General features: G+C 45.4%; 1 protein-coding gene across 2 annotated transcripts in view; it reads left to right on the top strand.

The window, feature by feature from the left end:
• The first annotated feature begins 9,003 nt into the window (after positions 1–9,003).
• Positions 9,004–16,932, top strand: part of SYK (spleen associated tyrosine kinase) — a 32,359-nt gene continuing 24,430 nt past the window's right edge. For both annotated transcript variants that reach the window (XM_032205978.1, XM_032205979.1), the window contains exons 1-2: positions 9,004–9,459; positions 11,228–11,388. In XM_032205978.1, coding sequence (XP_032061869.1) covers positions 9,046–9,459; positions 11,228–11,388 — 575 coding nt within the window. In that variant the 5' untranslated portion in view covers positions 9,004–9,045. The remainder of the gene's footprint in view (positions 9,460–11,227; positions 11,389–16,932) is intronic.

Genomic DNA, 16,932 nt, shown 5'->3' on the forward strand with positions numbered 1-16,932 from the left:
TCTGCTTTTTAACCTGGAGATTTTTTTTCCTGTTCTAGAAACTACAAACTGGTAAAAAGGGAAAAATAATTTAAAATTAATCCATTAGAGGACGGCATTAGTCATAGCATATAAACATTGTTTGCAAAAAAATATATATATAAAATAATAAATTCATAGAACAAAAACATCCTGCTGGAAAATTTTAGACAGTAGAGCATTTGCCTGTACTCTAAGTCTTGTCATAGCCACGCAGCCTTCCTAAGTCTTCCTAAGAAGAACACTTCCTTGTGTTCTCTTGGGTACCATGCTTAATTTTTTCTCATTACAATGAATTGTGGATAAATTTAATTTAGGGCAAAGGAAGCACAATTAAACATACATGCTGTTACTTCTCTTATATTTTGGCCTAGCTGAGAAGCACCTGTCTTTGAGTGAGGATGGGCTTCTAGCCTAGATGACTTTGCTTCAATATGTTTGTTGTCTTTCTGTGGGGAGGTCAGCCTGTAGGCATGGCAGTGAAAGCCAAGTGAAAGAAAAGTCTTGCACCTGGAACTTTTTTTTTTCTTTTTTTCTTTTTTTTTTTTTTTTCTTTTTTTCTGCCATTTATTGTGTTGGAAGAACCATCTACGAGGAAAAATGTAATTGGCTTACAGAGGTGTCTGTTGTGCCAATAATGCATCATTGCCCACAGGCTTCCTCTCAGAATTGTAAACGTCTTGATTATTCATACGAAACAAGGCCACATTTGCAGAGCAAGTTAGTATTTGAAGGAGATTTTTACATGCTGTTCAGTAGTACAAATTAAAAAGAAAAGAGAAGTGAAAAGACAAATCCATTTTGACAAATTCCATAGGAAAGCTCTGCAGGAGGATCTGGATAGGCTGCACCGATGGGCTGAGGTCAACTGCATGAAGTTCAACAAGGCCAAGTGCCGGGTCCTGCACCTGGGGTGCAATAACCCCAAGCAGAGCTACAGGCTGGGAGAGGAATGGTTGGAGAGCTGCCAGGCAGAGAAGGACCTGGGAGTGATGGTGGATAGTCGGCTGAATATGAGCCAGCAGTGTGCTCAGGTGGCCAAGAAGGCCAACGGCATCCTGGCTTGTATCAGAAACAGTGTGACCAGCAGGGCTTGGGAGGTGATCATCCCCCTGTATTCAGCTCTGGTGAGGCTGCACCTCGAGTACTGTGTTCAGTTTTGGGCCCCTCACTACAAGAAGGACATGGAGGTGCTTGAGCGGGTGCAGAGAAGGGCGACGAAGCTGGTGAGGGGCCTGGAGAACAAGTCCTATGAGGAGCGGCTGAGGGAGCTGGGCTTGTTCAGCCTGGAGGCTCAGGGGCGACCTTATCGCTCTCTATAGGTACCTCAAGGGAGGCTGTAACGAGGTGGGGGTTGGTCTGTTCTCCCACGTGCCTGGTGGCAGGACGAGGAGGAATGGGCTTAAGTTGAGCCAGGGGAGTTTTAGGTTAGATGTTAGGAAGAACTTCTTTACTGAAAGGGTTGTGAGGCATTGGAACAGGCTGCCCAGGGAAGTGGTGGAGTCACCATCCCTGGAAGTCTTCAGAAGACGCTTAGATGTAGAGCTTAGGGATATGGTTTAGTGGGGACTGCTAGCGTTAGGTCAGAGGTTGGACTCGATGATCTTGAGGTCTCTTCCAACCTAGAAATTCTGAAATTCTGTGATTTATTTATTTTTTTTATTCCAAAATTCCAGACAGTGACTGCATCTAAAACCTTGGTTATAAAATCATATAGAATCATTTAGGTTTGAAAAGGCATGTGAGATGATCTAGTACAACCTTAAGAGACAGAGCAGTACGGTGGAGAAGATAAATGGAGAAGAATGATTAATCCAACAGCAAAATGTCAATACCCTAATTCCCCACCTATGGCAGCTATCAGGGAAGAAGGACTCGGTGCTAGGAAAGGAAAAGGGAGAACCCTTCAGAGGACAGAATGGCTGAACGTGGAAGGGACCTCTCGAGGTCATCTTGGAAAATGTTCACACTCCAGCAGGCTCACCTAGAGCAGGCTGCACAGCACCATGTCCTGATGGCATCTGAATATCTCCAAGGATGGAGACTGTACCACCTCCCTGAGCAACCTGTTCCAGTTCTCAGTCACCTTCACAGTACAGAAGTGCCTCCTGATCACAGGCTCACAGAATCACACAGAGGCTGAGGTTGGAAGGGACCTCTGAAGATCATATAGTCCACACACTTGCTATACCAGGGCCTTCTAATGAAGGTTGCCCAGGACCCTGTCAGGGTGACCTTCTGAAGTCCTCTGAGGATAGATACTCTGCCGCCTCTCTGGGCAACCTGTTCAAGTACTAGATCCCTCAGGCTGGGGTGCACAGCGGGGACGGGGCTGTGAGCATGGCCTGTATTCCATTCCTGGCAGCTGCATGAGACGCAGTTCCTCAGGACCTGCAAGCTGGGTGCTGGCCAAAGGGCTGGGACAGCCATGGGCTCGTTCTGGGAAGTGGGAGCCTGGAAGAGGGCGAGGGATGTGCCTTCTGCTTTGGCATTTGCATTAAATGCAATCATCGTGTGCTCCACAAAACACTCCCCCCTGGCTTTCCTCCACTGTGAGACCATGTTGGAAAGCCTTCCTTAGAGGAGATAGTTCTTTGGTTTAGAAAAACACCCACACAGAAATGTATCTGGGCATTTATTGGAAGTAAAAGATTTCAAAGATCCCAGCTCCTGGTGTTTCCAACCGGAGAAGATGAAGATTAGCGCCACAGGCCTCCCAGGCACTCTCCTGCATGCCGTAGGGTTGGCCCCAAGGAGCCCTGCATGCATGAGCCTGCCGGGGGGTGGCATTTACAGGCCCCGCAGCTGTGCCGCCCCTGGGTGCTTGGTTGGGCCCCACAGGTCCCCTTCCCCCAGCTGAGGGGCCGCGGCTGCTGGGCCATCTGCGCAAGTTGTAGCGCTGCTGCGGGGAACTGCTGCGCACTCTTTCTCTGGCACAGTTCCTCCTGTGGCGGGCAGACGAGCCGACTCCACACTCCTCGCGCTCGTCGTCTTCTCACAGCCTGCGCACCACCTACTCAACCAGCTGCCTGAAGAGTGGGCAGGTGTTGCTCCCTCTGCCCCAGCGCTGGATGCAGGCGTAGCAGAAGCAGTGGGAGCATGGGTCCATGTAGGCTGTGGCGTTGTCGAGGCAGATGGGGCATGGGCAGTCTGCTGCTGCCTCAGCTGGCCCCACCTGCTGCAGCTGGCTGCTGCTGCCCGTCACAGCAGGGCTGCTCTCCTCCAGGAGTTCCTCAGCGTGCAACGCCACGTCCTGCCAAGAGAGACATGCTGAGTGGCCAAGAGTTCCTTGCGCTTCGAGTGTGAAAGCAGGGAGAGCCCAAGAACACTGTGGGAGAGAGGTGGCAAAGGCTTCCCAGGGGGCTCCTGGTGGGCTGAGAAGCAGCGATGGCAGCCTCTGGTGCAGCTTTGGTCAGAGGGCCTTCCCTGGGCAGGGGGAGCACGTGCGGCTCATGGCGGAGTGTCCCCGCCGGGACCTTGGCAGGAGCTGGGGCAGGGCAGAGACATGTGGGGCAGGATGGGATTTGCGTCTGTTTCTGTTGAATGTGCGAAGACTAGTAGGAAGAGACCAGGAAGGGAAGCCCTGATGTCCTCCACACTGGCCCACGGCTCAAGCCCAAGGTGGGCTCTGGCCTCCTGTCAGGAAGCGCTGGGGGAAGAGCTGGCATGCCCAAGGCTGTGGAGCCCCAGTGCTCCATCCCAGTCAAAGCTTGAGTTAGCCCAGGGTACCTGAAGGAGGCGGTCAGGAAAGGTACAGCAATTGACTGGAAGCCTTCAGGACTGCTCACATCCCTAGCTCCCTCGTCATACCCACAGGCAAGGGACAGCCGCTCTGTGGGACCCTCAGCACCCCACAGCCAGGCAGCAGGGACAGCAGCACTGGCAGGGGCTGCCTTGGCTCAGCGTGTAGAGCTGCTGCTCCCCACAAGGCCAATAATTGGCGAGCATGCCAACAGTCCTGCTCAAGCCTGCACAACTTGTGTGTGTGCCCGCACGAGCCCTGGACGAAGTGTGCAGGGACAGCGCCTGTGGCCTCTGCCAAATGCAGAGCTCATACGCAGTTACACTCATGCTCCTGACATCACAGGGGGCTCTGCGGCTGCCCTGCAAAGCTGCTCAGAAAGGAAGGCAAACAACCCAAGGGGGGAAAGCCTGCCTAGTGGGACATTACCATCCTCGCGGCAACTTGCTCATCTTCAGGCCTGTCGGGTCCTGTGATGAGAGACCGGTGCCCCCAGGCACAAAGGCCCAGCAACGGGCAGAGGAGCAGTGCAGGCAAGGGAGCCCTGGTGACCTCCTCAGTCCCATTAGATGCCCCAGTTCACCTTGTGTGAGACCTGCCAGGGAAGAAGGACTCAGTGCTGGGAAAAGGCAGAGTGAAATCCCTTGACAGGATGGAATGGTTGAGGGTGGAAGGGGCCTCTGGAGGTCATCGTGGAAAATGTCCACACTCCAGCAGGCTCACCTACAGCAGGCTGCCAGGAAGTGTTTTAAATATCTCCAAGGATGGAGACTGTACCACCTCCCTGGGCAACCTGTTCCAGTCCTCAGTCACCTTCACAGTATAAGTGTTTCCTGATCATGGGCTCACAGAGTCACAGTGTGGCTGAGTTTGGAAGTGGTCTCTGGAATTCATGTATTCCATCCTTTCTGCTCAATCAGGGCTTCTGGAGTGCGTTTCCCAGGATCACATCACATTTTTAATTATCTTCAGAGAAGGAGACTCCTCTAGTCCTCATGGCAACATTTTCTACCATTTTGTCACTCTCAGAGTAAAGAACTTTTTTCTCATATTCAGATGGAACTTCCCGTGTTTCAGTTTGTGCTTGTTGTTCTTATCCTTTCACTTGTTACCACTGAAAAGAGTCTATCCCTATCTTTTGATACTCTCTCATCAGATACTTAAATGCATTGATATGATCCCCTCTCACTCTGCTCTTCTCCAAGCTAAACAGGCTCAACTCTCTGAGCCTCTCTTTGTATGACAGATGCTCCGTGTCTATCGTAGTCTTCTTTTGGACTCACTCTAGCAGCACCATGTTCATCTTGTACTTGGGAGTCCAGAACTGGACACAATACTCTGGGTGTGGCCTAACCAGGACTGAGTAAAGGGGGGAAAATTACTTCCCTAATCCTTCTGGCAACACTCGTCCTAATGCACCTCAGGATACCATTGGCCTTCTTGGCTGCAAGGGCACATTGCTTACTGGTGGTTAACGTGCTGCCACCAGGAATCCCAGCTCCTTCTCCACAGTCCTGCACTCCAGCAGGTCAGCCCCCAGCCTGTATTGATGCATTGGATTATCCCTCCCTGGGTGCAGGACTTCGTTGAACTTCATGAGGTTCCTCACTGCCCAACTGTACAGCCTGTCCAGATCTCTCACAGCCCCCTGGTATATCAGCCACTCCTTCCAGAGTTTTGTATCATCAGCAAACCACCTGAGTGTACACTCTGTCTTTTCATCCAGTTCACTGATGAGTAAGTTGAGCAAAACTTGACCTAGTACTGATCCATGAGAGACACCGTTAGCTACATGCCTCCATCTATACTCTGCACCTCTGAGCACAACCCTCTGAGCTCTGCCATCCAGCTAGTTCTCAGTCCACCTCACCTATCTATCCCACACTTTCTGAGCTTGCCTATGAGGTTGTTATGGGAGACAGTGTCAAAAGACTTTTCCCAAGTCTTCCTTTTACTACTGATGTATTTGAAGAAGCCCTTCTTGTTGTCCTTGCATCCCTTGCCAGATTTAATTCCAAACGGACCTTAGCCTTCCTCATCACATCTCTGCATACTCTGACAACATTCCTATATTCCTCCCAAGTGGCCTGTCCCTTTTTCCACATTCTGCCTACTTCCTTCTTCTGTTTGAGTTTTGCCAGGATCTCCTTTCTCACCCATGCAGGTCTCCTGCCCCTTTTGCTTGCCTTCTTACTCACAGGGATGTACCAACCTTGAGCTTGGAAGAAGTGATGCTTGAATATTGACCAGCTCTTTTGGACCCCCTTCCTTCTAGGGCCCTAACTAATGAGATTCTTTCAAGTAGGTCCTTCAAGAGGCTAAAGTTTTGTCTTCTGAAGTCCAGGGTTGCAATCCTTATTGCCCTGCTTCCTCGTCCACATAGGATCCTGAACACCACCATATCATTGTCGGTCACTGCAGCCAAGGCTGCTCCTACCCATCTAATCTGCAACCAGTCCTTCTTTCTTTGTTAGTACACGGTCCAGCAGCACATTTCTTACTGTCTTCTCCACCACCTGTGTCAAAAAGTTATCACCAATGATCTGCAGGAAAACTGTTTGTGCCTAGGTGTGTGGTCTTCCCTGCAGATGTCAGAGTGATTGAAGTCCCCCATAATAACCAGGAGCTGTGACCATGAGGCTACTTTCAGCTGTGTGTAGGAAGCCTCGTTGACTTTCTCTTCCTGATCAGGTGGCCTGAAGTAAACACCCACAACAGTGTCATCCATGTTAGCCTGTCCTTTAATTGTTACCTGTCGACTCACTTCTTCATCCAGCCCTAGGCAGAGCTTAATACACTCCACTCTCACATAAAGAGCAGCTTTATGCATGCATGCAGCAGGGCTGCCAGGGAAGATGTTAGCCTAGAGCACGCTCTGCCTAAAGGTCCTTTGTTAAGACGTCCACTCCCTAGTTGCAGTTTTGCATCATGGACCCTCCTTTCTTAGGTGGTCTTCCCTAAAGTTCTCTTCACCCATACTCACATGATTCAGTTGCACACTTCAGCCAGCTACAAGCTGAGAGGTCTGTTAACCCTGGTTATGTACCTCTGAATTATTTCATGCTGGTTCCATGGGCTGCTGCCTGGCTTTCCTAAAATTCTGCCCTTCCTTTTAAGTGTGAAGGGCACACGGCTTCTGCTGCTAGATCCTGCACAGCAATAGAGACAGGAACTGAGTTTCCAATCCTTTTGTTGGCTTTCATTCAAGGTAATGGAAAGTGGGAAAGAGTTGCTAAATAAAACAGATAATTGGTTTATAGGTTAACATCCTATCTGTATTTATTATTATTGTTGTTGTTATTATTATTATTATTTAGCATGCATAGATTTTTCTTAATATACATACATTGAAAAAAATAATACAAGATATACAGTTATCTTGTAAGTATAAAGAACAACATTTTTCCTTTCATATATTTGTAGTGTTAACTAGTTATCCTAAAATCTACACAATACACTACAGATAATAGAGGCTGTCGCCTGTTATCTATACCTGAGACTATTTCAAAATTAAGTTGTCGAAACCAAACTTAAACCACAAGCAAATCATAATTCTGGCAATGAAGTTGTGAGATAGTTCCTAAGGAAAAGCTTCCTTTAATAAACACAAGTAATGCAAATATAAGCATGTCCTGCTAGTTGTATTCAGCATTTCATGTATTCTCTGAAAGTCATTATTCATCTGATGACTTCAAATATGCAGAGGCAATAATACTTAGTGGAATTTTTTCTCTTCAATAGTCATTCTTTCTAGACTGGAAGAAGATGTAGAACTGATCCTAAATGGAACTTTCAGTTTTATGCCCCATAAACCGTGGATGTTACAGTCTACAATCAGTCCCAATTAAAGTGTGATTAGGTCTGGAAAGCATTTGGAGGAGGAAGTATATGAAAACTTATAATGTTGCAGGAAACAATTCATGAATTGAGCGGTAAACTTGGCATGATGTAAGTAATTGTAGTTGTGCATCACTTCATCTGTTAAAACAAAGCTTGCAAATATTATTGCAAGAATGCAGTTATCATTAGTGTCTTAATATATTCACTTGCTATACATTTAAATGCTGTCAGCAGGTAGCTGTGGTGTTCTTCCTTGTTTCTATTAGATTGTCATTTAAACAGCACTAATCACAGAATCACAGAATTTTCTAGGTTGGAAGAGACCTCAAGGTCATCGAGTCCAACCTCCAACCTAATGCTAACAGCCCTCCACTAAACCATATCCCTAAGACAAATAATAAACAAAATCCATGTCTTCCATTCTGATGTATATGCTTCAGTGACTTGAAAGTGACAAAAGTAATTCCAGCATAATACCTAGCTGTCCAGGTAGTGAAAATGTCATGAGTTTTAATGAAAATAAGTTTCTCTGTTGACAATGTAGAAGACTGAAATAGCTCAGGGGAAAACAGGACACAAGAAGAAAAGAAGAGTAGTATTCCTGAGTATTCCTAGTATTCCTGTGAATGCTTTTTTTCCTTTTTTTTTTTTTCTTTTTTTTAAACATAAGAGATTTTTGCATTATTAAGTTCAGAATAAAAGAAGCTATTTATATTGTCTTCATCTTGTTCTTCAGAAATGCTGAACTTTGTTCTCTTCTGTGTGTTTTTTGGCAGTGTGCCTTCATATTGTTTCAAGATAATCTGTTTGAAATGAAAAATGTTTAGGAAGACACTATTACATTAACTATTATTTTCACCATTAAAAAAGAGAGAAAAAAAAGTGGTTTTCTGGTGAAGCTCTGTGAGAGAAAAATGTTAACTATTTTAATATAGGACTTTTGTCCATATTCAGCCCACTTACTGGCATAAGCTACTCTTACAAGCAAAATTATAGTCACACAAAACTGGAAAGAAAACCTACTTACTAAGTCTTTCTTACCTATTTATTTATTTACATTGAGAAAAATCTCAAGGCAGAATGAAAAAAATGGATAGAGATATTTGGGCAAGTGAAAATGTCAAGACTCTATATGGCTGGGAAAAAGACCAGAGGACAGAGAAAGAATTGCAGGATACTCATGGAGTTTCAGGAAACTTCAACAGCAGTATATAACCAGGAGAAACCCACTATTGGCATTTAGAAAGACAACCTCTAACAAGATAAAAACAAAAATGTTACCTTCTTCCCAAAAGCTTTTCAAAAATGTATTAAAAACATACCACACGTGAACTGCCATGTTATGGTTTTATCCTCTCTTTTTTCAACTGTTAATCATGTCTCCTTCTTTCTTTTCAGGTGTTAAACATTAAGTTGGCTTCTTAGAAAGCAAAAATAAATAAATCATGGCTTCCAGCGTGACTAACCCAGCTAACCATTTGCCATACTTCTTTGGCAATATTACACGTGAGGAAGCTGAGGAGTATCTGATGCAAGGAGGAGTGAGTGATGGACTATATCTGCTTCGCCAAAGTCGGAATTACCTTGGAGGCTTTGCCTTATCCTTGGCCCATGGAAGGAAGGTTCATCATTATACAATTGAGAGGGAGCTGAGTGGCACATATGCTATTGCAGGAGGGAAGTCTCATGCAAGTCCTGCTGAACTAATTAACTATCATTCAGAGGAAGCGGATGGCCTAATCTGTCTACTGAGAAAACCTTTCAACCGACCACCAGGCATTGAACCCAAAACAGGGCCCTTTGAAGATTTAAAAGAGAACCTCATCAGAGAGTACGTCAAACAAACTTGGAATTTGCAGGTAAATTTGCAGGCTGGTTTTTCCATAAAATGGTCTTTGAATTAGGATAAAAAGAAAGTACAGGGTTTGGTTCCAGCAGTTGCTGTTGTAGCTAACATGAGTTCATGAGGGGAAAGTCCTACTTAACTAACTTGCACTAAGACATCTTGATAGATTAGAGAGCTGGGTAATCACCAACCATATGAAATTTAACAAGAACAAGTGCCAGATTCTGCATCTGGGACAGAGTAATCCTGGATGTCTGTACAGACGGGAGGATGACAACTGGAGATCAGACTGATGGAAAGGGATCTGTGGGTTCTGGCCAAGAACAATTTGAATGTGAATCAACTGTGGCAGTCAAAAGGGCCAAGCGTATCCTGGGGTACATCAGGCACAGCATTGCTAGCCAGTCAAGGGAAGGGATTGTCCCGCCCTGCTCTGTGCTGGTGCAGTCTCACCTCAAGTACTATGTGCAGTTTGGGGCACCACAATACAAGAACATAAAACTATTAGAGAGTATCTGGGGTGGGAGGCAACAAAGATTGTCATGGGTCTAGTGAGCAAGGCATCTGAGGAGCAGCTGAGGTGCCTTGGTTTGCTCAGCCCTGAGCGGACCAGGCTGAGGGGAGGCCTCCTGGCGGCCTGCGGCTCCCTCACAAGGGGAGCGGAGGGGCAGGCGCTGAGCTCTGCTCTCTGGGGACAGCGACAGGACCCGAGGGGACGGCATGGAGCTGGGACAAGGGAGGGTCAGGATGGGGGTTAGGGAAAGGGTGGTCGGGCACTGGGACAGGCTCCCCAGGGCAGTGGTCACAGCACCGAGCTGATGAAGTTCAAGTATTTGGCCTGTACTCTCAGATATATGGTTTAATTTTCAGGAGGTCCTTTATGAAGCCGTAAGTTGGACTCAGTGATCCTTGTGGGTCCCTTCCAACTTGGATATTCTGCCGAACACACACAAACACAATACATCAATCCCAAATATGCTATATAGTATTTTGTCACAACAGAATTTTAATTATCAGATTTTTATGAGCAGTGGGTATTTTTCCTGCAGTAGAGGTTACTGAGAAGATAGCCAGGCTCTTTATTGACATGCACAGAGAGAAAATGAGAGACAGTGGTCATAAATTGTAACAGGGAAAGTACAATTGAATATAAAAACAAACAAACAAACCCCTGAGCACAGGTAAATGTTGAAACATAAATGTTTTCAGTCTCCATCTATAGAGATTTTCAAGGCTTAGCTGGACAAAGTCTTGAACAATCTGGTCTGAATTTCAAGTTGTACCATCTTGTAGCAAGTTGACCTAGATGACCTCCTGAGGTCCCTTTCAACTTAAGTGATTTTATGATTTTATGATATTGCAATAAGTACATGCTGAAACAGTGCAAAGTGTGTTTAGTTAATGTCAGCAAGCTGACATAAGGTGTGTAATATGGAGGTATGTTATGACATCTCAGAGTGACATCAAGTATATTTGCTATGCCAGACTAGCATAAAAATATGACACAAATTTTGGTTGAGATATTAATCTATTTATGGTTTACTCATTATTTTTCCTTCCACTTCTCAGAGATAAAAGAAAAAAACTAGCTTTGTGATGTTTAGATTACCCTATTTTATCTTTTGTTTTAATGTCTGTGTAGCAACTATTACTTTTCCTCAAATACAACAAAATGTACAGGTTCCAGATGTCCCAAAAGCCATACAATACTGGGAATCTATATGTAAACTTTCTATCGCAGAAGACAATTTGATTGTCCCATTGTGTTTCTACCACTCTAGGGTCATGCTCTTGAACAAGCTATCATAAGTCAAAAACCTCAGCTGGAGAAATTGATTGCTACTACAGCCCATGAGAAGATGCCTTGGTTCCACGGGAGGATTTCTCGGGAAGAATCAGAGCACCGTATCCTCATTGGGTCAAGAAACAATGGAAAATTTTTGTGAGTGCTTTTTCCTATATTATTGCTGTTTGTCCTTAGTGTTATTACATAGTTCACTTAAATGAATCTCAAGTGAGAGAGTGTCCTAAAAGATGGCTTATTCACAGAGAGATTTCAATTCAGCATGATAAATATTACACAATGCAACTATTCCTATACTAAACAAGTGTGTCCAAGGTTCAGTTTTCACTTAACTGAAGATGGGAAACTATAGTGTATGTTTGGGTCCCTGTTTTTTAAGCAAGTATTCTAAATGGAACATCAAAGAAGTTCAGCGTCCAAAATAAATAAATGAGTAAAATAAAATAAAATAAAATAAAATAAAATAAAATAAAATAAATCAATTGATAAGCAGTGCTAAATGATTGTGGTGGGTTAACATCAGGCCACCCAGTCAGTCTCATAATCCCCCAGCTCAAATGGGCAGGGGGAGAAAATAAAGTGGAAAAGCTTGTTGGTCAAGATGAGGAGAGACAGCAGGGAGACTGTTTATCAGTCTTTGTCACAGGCAAAACAGACTTTGCTTGGGTAAAATTAATTTAATTACCAATTAATATAATTTGGATTGTAAGTAACGAAGACAAAAACATCAAACAACATATTGCAGTCAGACCACGTCCCCACATTTTCACAGGCTCAACTTTACTCCTTCCAGCCCAACTCTTTTCCCCAACAGACTGCAAAGGGTGATGGGGGTCAGGGGGTTGTGGACATCATCACAGAATCATCATAGAATTGCTTGGGCTGGAAGGGACCTCAAAGATTATCTAGTTCCAACCCCCTGCCATAGGCAGGGATGCCAGCCACTAGATCAAGTTGCTCAGGACCTCATCTAACCTGGTCTTGAACACCTCCAGGGATAGGGCATCCAGAGCCTCTCTGGGCAAACTGTTCCAGTGCTCACCACTCTCTGAGTGAAGAATTTTTTCTTAACCTCTAATCTGTATCTCCCCTCTTCTAATTTAAAATCATTCCCTCTTGTCCTGTCATTATCCAACTGAGCAAAGAATTACTCCCCATCTTTTTATAAGTCCCCTTCAGATACTGAAAGGTTGCAGTTAGGTGCCCCTGGAGCCTTCTCTTCTATAGGCTGAATATTCCCAGCTCTCTCATTTTTTCAAAGTAGGAGAGGTGCTGCAGCCCCTTGATCATCTTTGTGGCCTTCTTCTGGACCCACTCTAACAGCTCCACATCCATCATGTGCTCGGGGCTCCAGACCTGGAAGCAGTACTCCAAGTAGGGCCTCACAAGGACAGAGCAGAGGGTGACAATCACCTCCCTTGACCTGCTGGCTACTCCTCTTTTATTGCAGCCCAGGATGCAGTTGGCCTTCTGGGCTGCAGGCGTGCACTGCCGACTCATGTCCAGCTTTTCATCCAGCAGAGCCCCGTAGTCCTTCTCTGCAGGGCTGCTCTCAATGAGTTCTTCTCCCAGTCTGTATTCATGCCTGAGATTGCCCTGGCCCAGGTGCAGCACCCTGCATTTAGACTTGTTGAACCTCATTAGGTTCACGTAGGCCCACTTCTCAAGTTTGTCCAAATCCCTTCAGATGGCATCTCTTCCTTCTATTGTATCAGCTGCACCACTCAGCTTGGTGTCATTTGCAAACTTGCTGAGGGTGCACTCGATTCCACTGTCCATGTCATTGATAAAGTTGAAGACCTTTTTGTCTTGCATGTGCCTTGACATTGCTTCCAGGAGGATCTTTTCCATGATCTTTCCAGGCACAGAGGTGAAGCTCATCAATTTGTCATTCCCCGGGTCCTCCTTTCTACCTTTTTTAAAAAGAGGCATGATGTTTCCCTTTTTACAGCCACCAGGGACTTCACCTGACTGCCAAGACTTTTCAAATGTAATGGAGAAAGGCTTGGCAACTACATCAGCCAGTTCCCTCAGGACCCTGGGATGCATGTTGTCAGGTCCCATAGATTTCTACCTGTTTAGTTTCATCAGGTGGTCTTGAGCCTGCTCTTCACTTACAGTGGGTGGGACTTTGCTCCCCAAGCAAAGTCCCTCCCTCCCCCCCCCCGAAAAAAAAATCTATGGGTCCAGGGAAACAAACCTGTGGCCAGCCCATAGCAGTTTCTCTCTGTCTCCTTTCTCCCCACACTCTTTCCTGCAGAAATGCATGCTCCAGGGGCTACAGTTCCTCCTGGAACTGTCCACATCTTCAAAGGGCAGCAGTGTGCGCACATGGCTGAGGGAACTGTGGTGCCCTCCATGGGGCCTGCTGCAGACAGCTGGAACTGACTGGACACAGCCATGCCTGGCAGAGGGCAGCCCAGCCTCCTCCTGGTGTGCCCCCCAAGCTAAGCATCTCCTCCAACACCCAACGCACTGATTTAACCAAAGCAGAACAATTATTAACAAGCTGTCTGTCTTACACGTCTGGTATCCATAACCGTCAGTATTCCTAAGAGCAGAGATGTGCCTTTCTTTTGAAATTAAGCCAGAGAAGGAATTTCTTTCACCTTAGTAACTTCATTCTGTGTCTGTCTCCCTTCGTGTTAATGTAGCCCCATTATTAAAATATATGAGCACAAACATGTCAATTAAGGTGGTGACGAGCAGCCATCATCTTCTCAGGATCAGAGTCAGTCAAAATCTCCTAGCAAAACAGTTTTTAATTGAGAAAATCCTCATTTGAAAAGTATAAATGTTTTCTTCGTGGCATTTTTGCCTCTTTCCCTCCTTCTCCCCACCCCCACCCCCAGTAAATAAATAAATAAATAAATATTTATGTAATAATAAAATTAAAGTTTAAAGGTCATGGGCAAGAAAGAATCACTTAGATCTATATAATTCCTGAAAGAAATTTCATCACCTATATAACCTTGTTCAGTACTAATCTATGACTTTTCTGAAGCTTCTCCAAAGCAAAACCCTAGAAATATGTACAGGGTGGATACAGTTCTTCAGTACCCACTGTCTTACTTTACTGATTTGCCCCATTATTTGTTAGTGTCAATGTAGCTTTCATATGCTTCCATATGGAGTAGTTTGTATTTTCAGTCTCAAATATTTATTTTAAAAACTATTAAATCCTCTAAATCCTTCTTTCCAGTAACGTTAATTCCTATCAGGTTTTACATACTAATAGTTTGAGTACTGACATCTCCTTTCTTTAAATCTTCTCCCTTGTCTCAGTCCTTTTTTATTTCATAGTTATTCTCACCAAAGTTGCCACTGTATAGGGCTTATGTGGCAAAGCTTTGGTAACAGGACATTGCAAGGGTGGCCTTTGTGAGCAGCGTCCAGCAGTTGCCCCATGTCAGAGCAGAGCCAGCTCCAGATGGCTCCAAAAGGGACCCGCTGCTGGACAGAGCTGAGCCAGGGAGAGACACTGGTTGGGCTTCTGGGAGAGCAGGTTTAAGAAAAGGAAAAAAAATGATGCTCAACAGCAGCTCGGAGTGCAAGGAGTGAGAACCAGCCCTGCAGCCCCCCAGCTGAGTGCAGCAGGAGGGCAGGAGGTGCTGCAGGCACAGGGCAGCAGCAGTTCCCCTGCGGGCTGTGCAGGGAGAGGCCCCTGGTGGAGCAGGCTGTCCCCCTGCAGCCCATGGGTCCCACATGGAGCAGATCTCCATGCTGCAGCCCCCCCATGGGTGGAGGAGCCCCCGGTGGAGCAGGTGGATGTGGCCTGGAGGAGGCTGCGGCCCATGGAGAGCCCCCGCAGGAGCAGGCCCCAGGCCGGAGCTGCAGCCCGTGGAGAGGAGCCCACGCAGGAGCAGGGGGTCTGGGGGGAGCTGCCCCCACCCGTGGGGGACCCGTGCTGGAGCAGTTTGCTCCTGGGGGATGGATGGATGGACCCCGTGGTACGGAGCCGTGTGGGAGCAGTGCTTGGAGAGCTGCTGCGTGTGGGCAGCCCCCACAGACTCAGTTGGGGAAGGACGGCATCCATGGGAGGGACCCCACGGGGAGCAGGGGCAGGGAGTGACCGTAAGGAAGCGGTGGCAATGAAGTGTCAGGGACTGACTGCAGCCCACATTCCCCATTCCCCATTCTCCATTCCTCATTCCCCTTTCCCCATTCCCCATTCCCTTGTGCTACTCGGGGGAGAGGAGGTAGAAGAGGGTAGATGTGGGGAAGGCGTTTTTAATTTGCTTTTAGTTTCTCACTGTTCTAGTGATAGGCAATAAATCGTATTAATCTCCCTATACTAAGTCTGTTTTGCCCTTGATGATACTTGTTGAGTGATCTCCCTGTCCTTACCTAAACCCCATGAGCCCTTTACATCTATTTTCTCCCTCTTCTTCTCTGAGGATGGTGAATGAGAGAGTAGCTAATGTGGAGCTCAGCTGCCCAGCAGGGTAAAACTATCACAGCCAAGCACCTTCATATTTTCAGCCTACTACTTTCTGTTTCTTAGGATCGCACTCTGAAAGTCATTACCGAGATGTTTTCTCTGCAAATTGTAAGGAGGAAATATTACAAGTTTGTGGAGCCAAATATTCCCATTGTCACAGATTCACCTCTTCTGAAATCTTCTTTCAGTAGCACAAAAGAGTTTTCACTGATTCGTAGTCACTGAGTAGATAATTACCAACACAACAATGCCATGCTTTCTCTCCTTTTCATTCTCTTGTTACTTTGCTACTCTCTGTTGCTATTTTTCTCCATTGGAGCAAATGTATATACAATACTAAAATGAAACAACCCTTTTTTATGACTTTTTTTTTTCTAAAATATTATTTTATGCATTAATATATTTCCAAACTATTGTTTCATTATCTGAGTCATGATGTTGATGATATATTAAAATTCACAGTTTTTCCAGTTTACCCCTTGCACGCATTGGCTTTTATGTCATGAAAGTTCTTCTCTTTGGAAAAAAAAATAAATTAATCTATATTAATAAATAAATAAATAAATAAATAAATAAATAAATAAATAAATAAATAAATAAATAAATAGAAAGAGAGAGAGAGAGAAAATGGATTCCTTAGCTAACATTTCGGAAACACAAGGATAGGGTTTGGAGTTAGGGCAGTTTTTTAGCAGACTGGACATTTTCAGTCTCCATTGTAGTTTCTGGTCTCTTTTTAATCTTCTTTAAGCATTCCTAGAGTTTTAAATAGAAATTCTTTCCCAGAATTTTCCTGCTTCCTTCAGAGATAGCCAAAGAGGCATCTCTGGTACTGTTTGCAGTGATACCCTTGATGACTAGGTAGACCTTCTTCCTGTAGGACTGCTTATGTCAGTGGGTGTGCTTAGATAGCTCTGCTGCAGCTCAGAAGGCTTCTTTCACATCAGGTAGATAAACCCTTTGAGAGAAAAATTCTGACTTAGAGGTTCCGTTTAAACTGTAAGATGTGCCACTGGAGCCTTAATAGTTTTCTTTTGCATCTGCAGGGTGCTTTCAAATGCATTAATTGTTCTTACATAGACTGCCTATCTGGCAGGTATAGAGGTCAGTAGCCACCTAGCAGCTGTTGACTCATGCTTCTAGGGAAAAAAACAGGACAAGATCTTGGCCCCGTAATTCAGCAGCCAGACCAGCAAAAGATGTAACGTTGCTCATTTGTACCAGAAATCTATTTGTTTTCC

This window comes from Aythya fuligula, chromosome Z (genome assembly GCF_009819795.1).
Source record: "Aythya fuligula isolate bAytFul2 chromosome Z, bAytFul2.pri, whole genome shotgun sequence".
NCBI lineage: Eukaryota > Metazoa > Chordata > Aves > Anseriformes > Anatidae > Aythya > Aythya fuligula.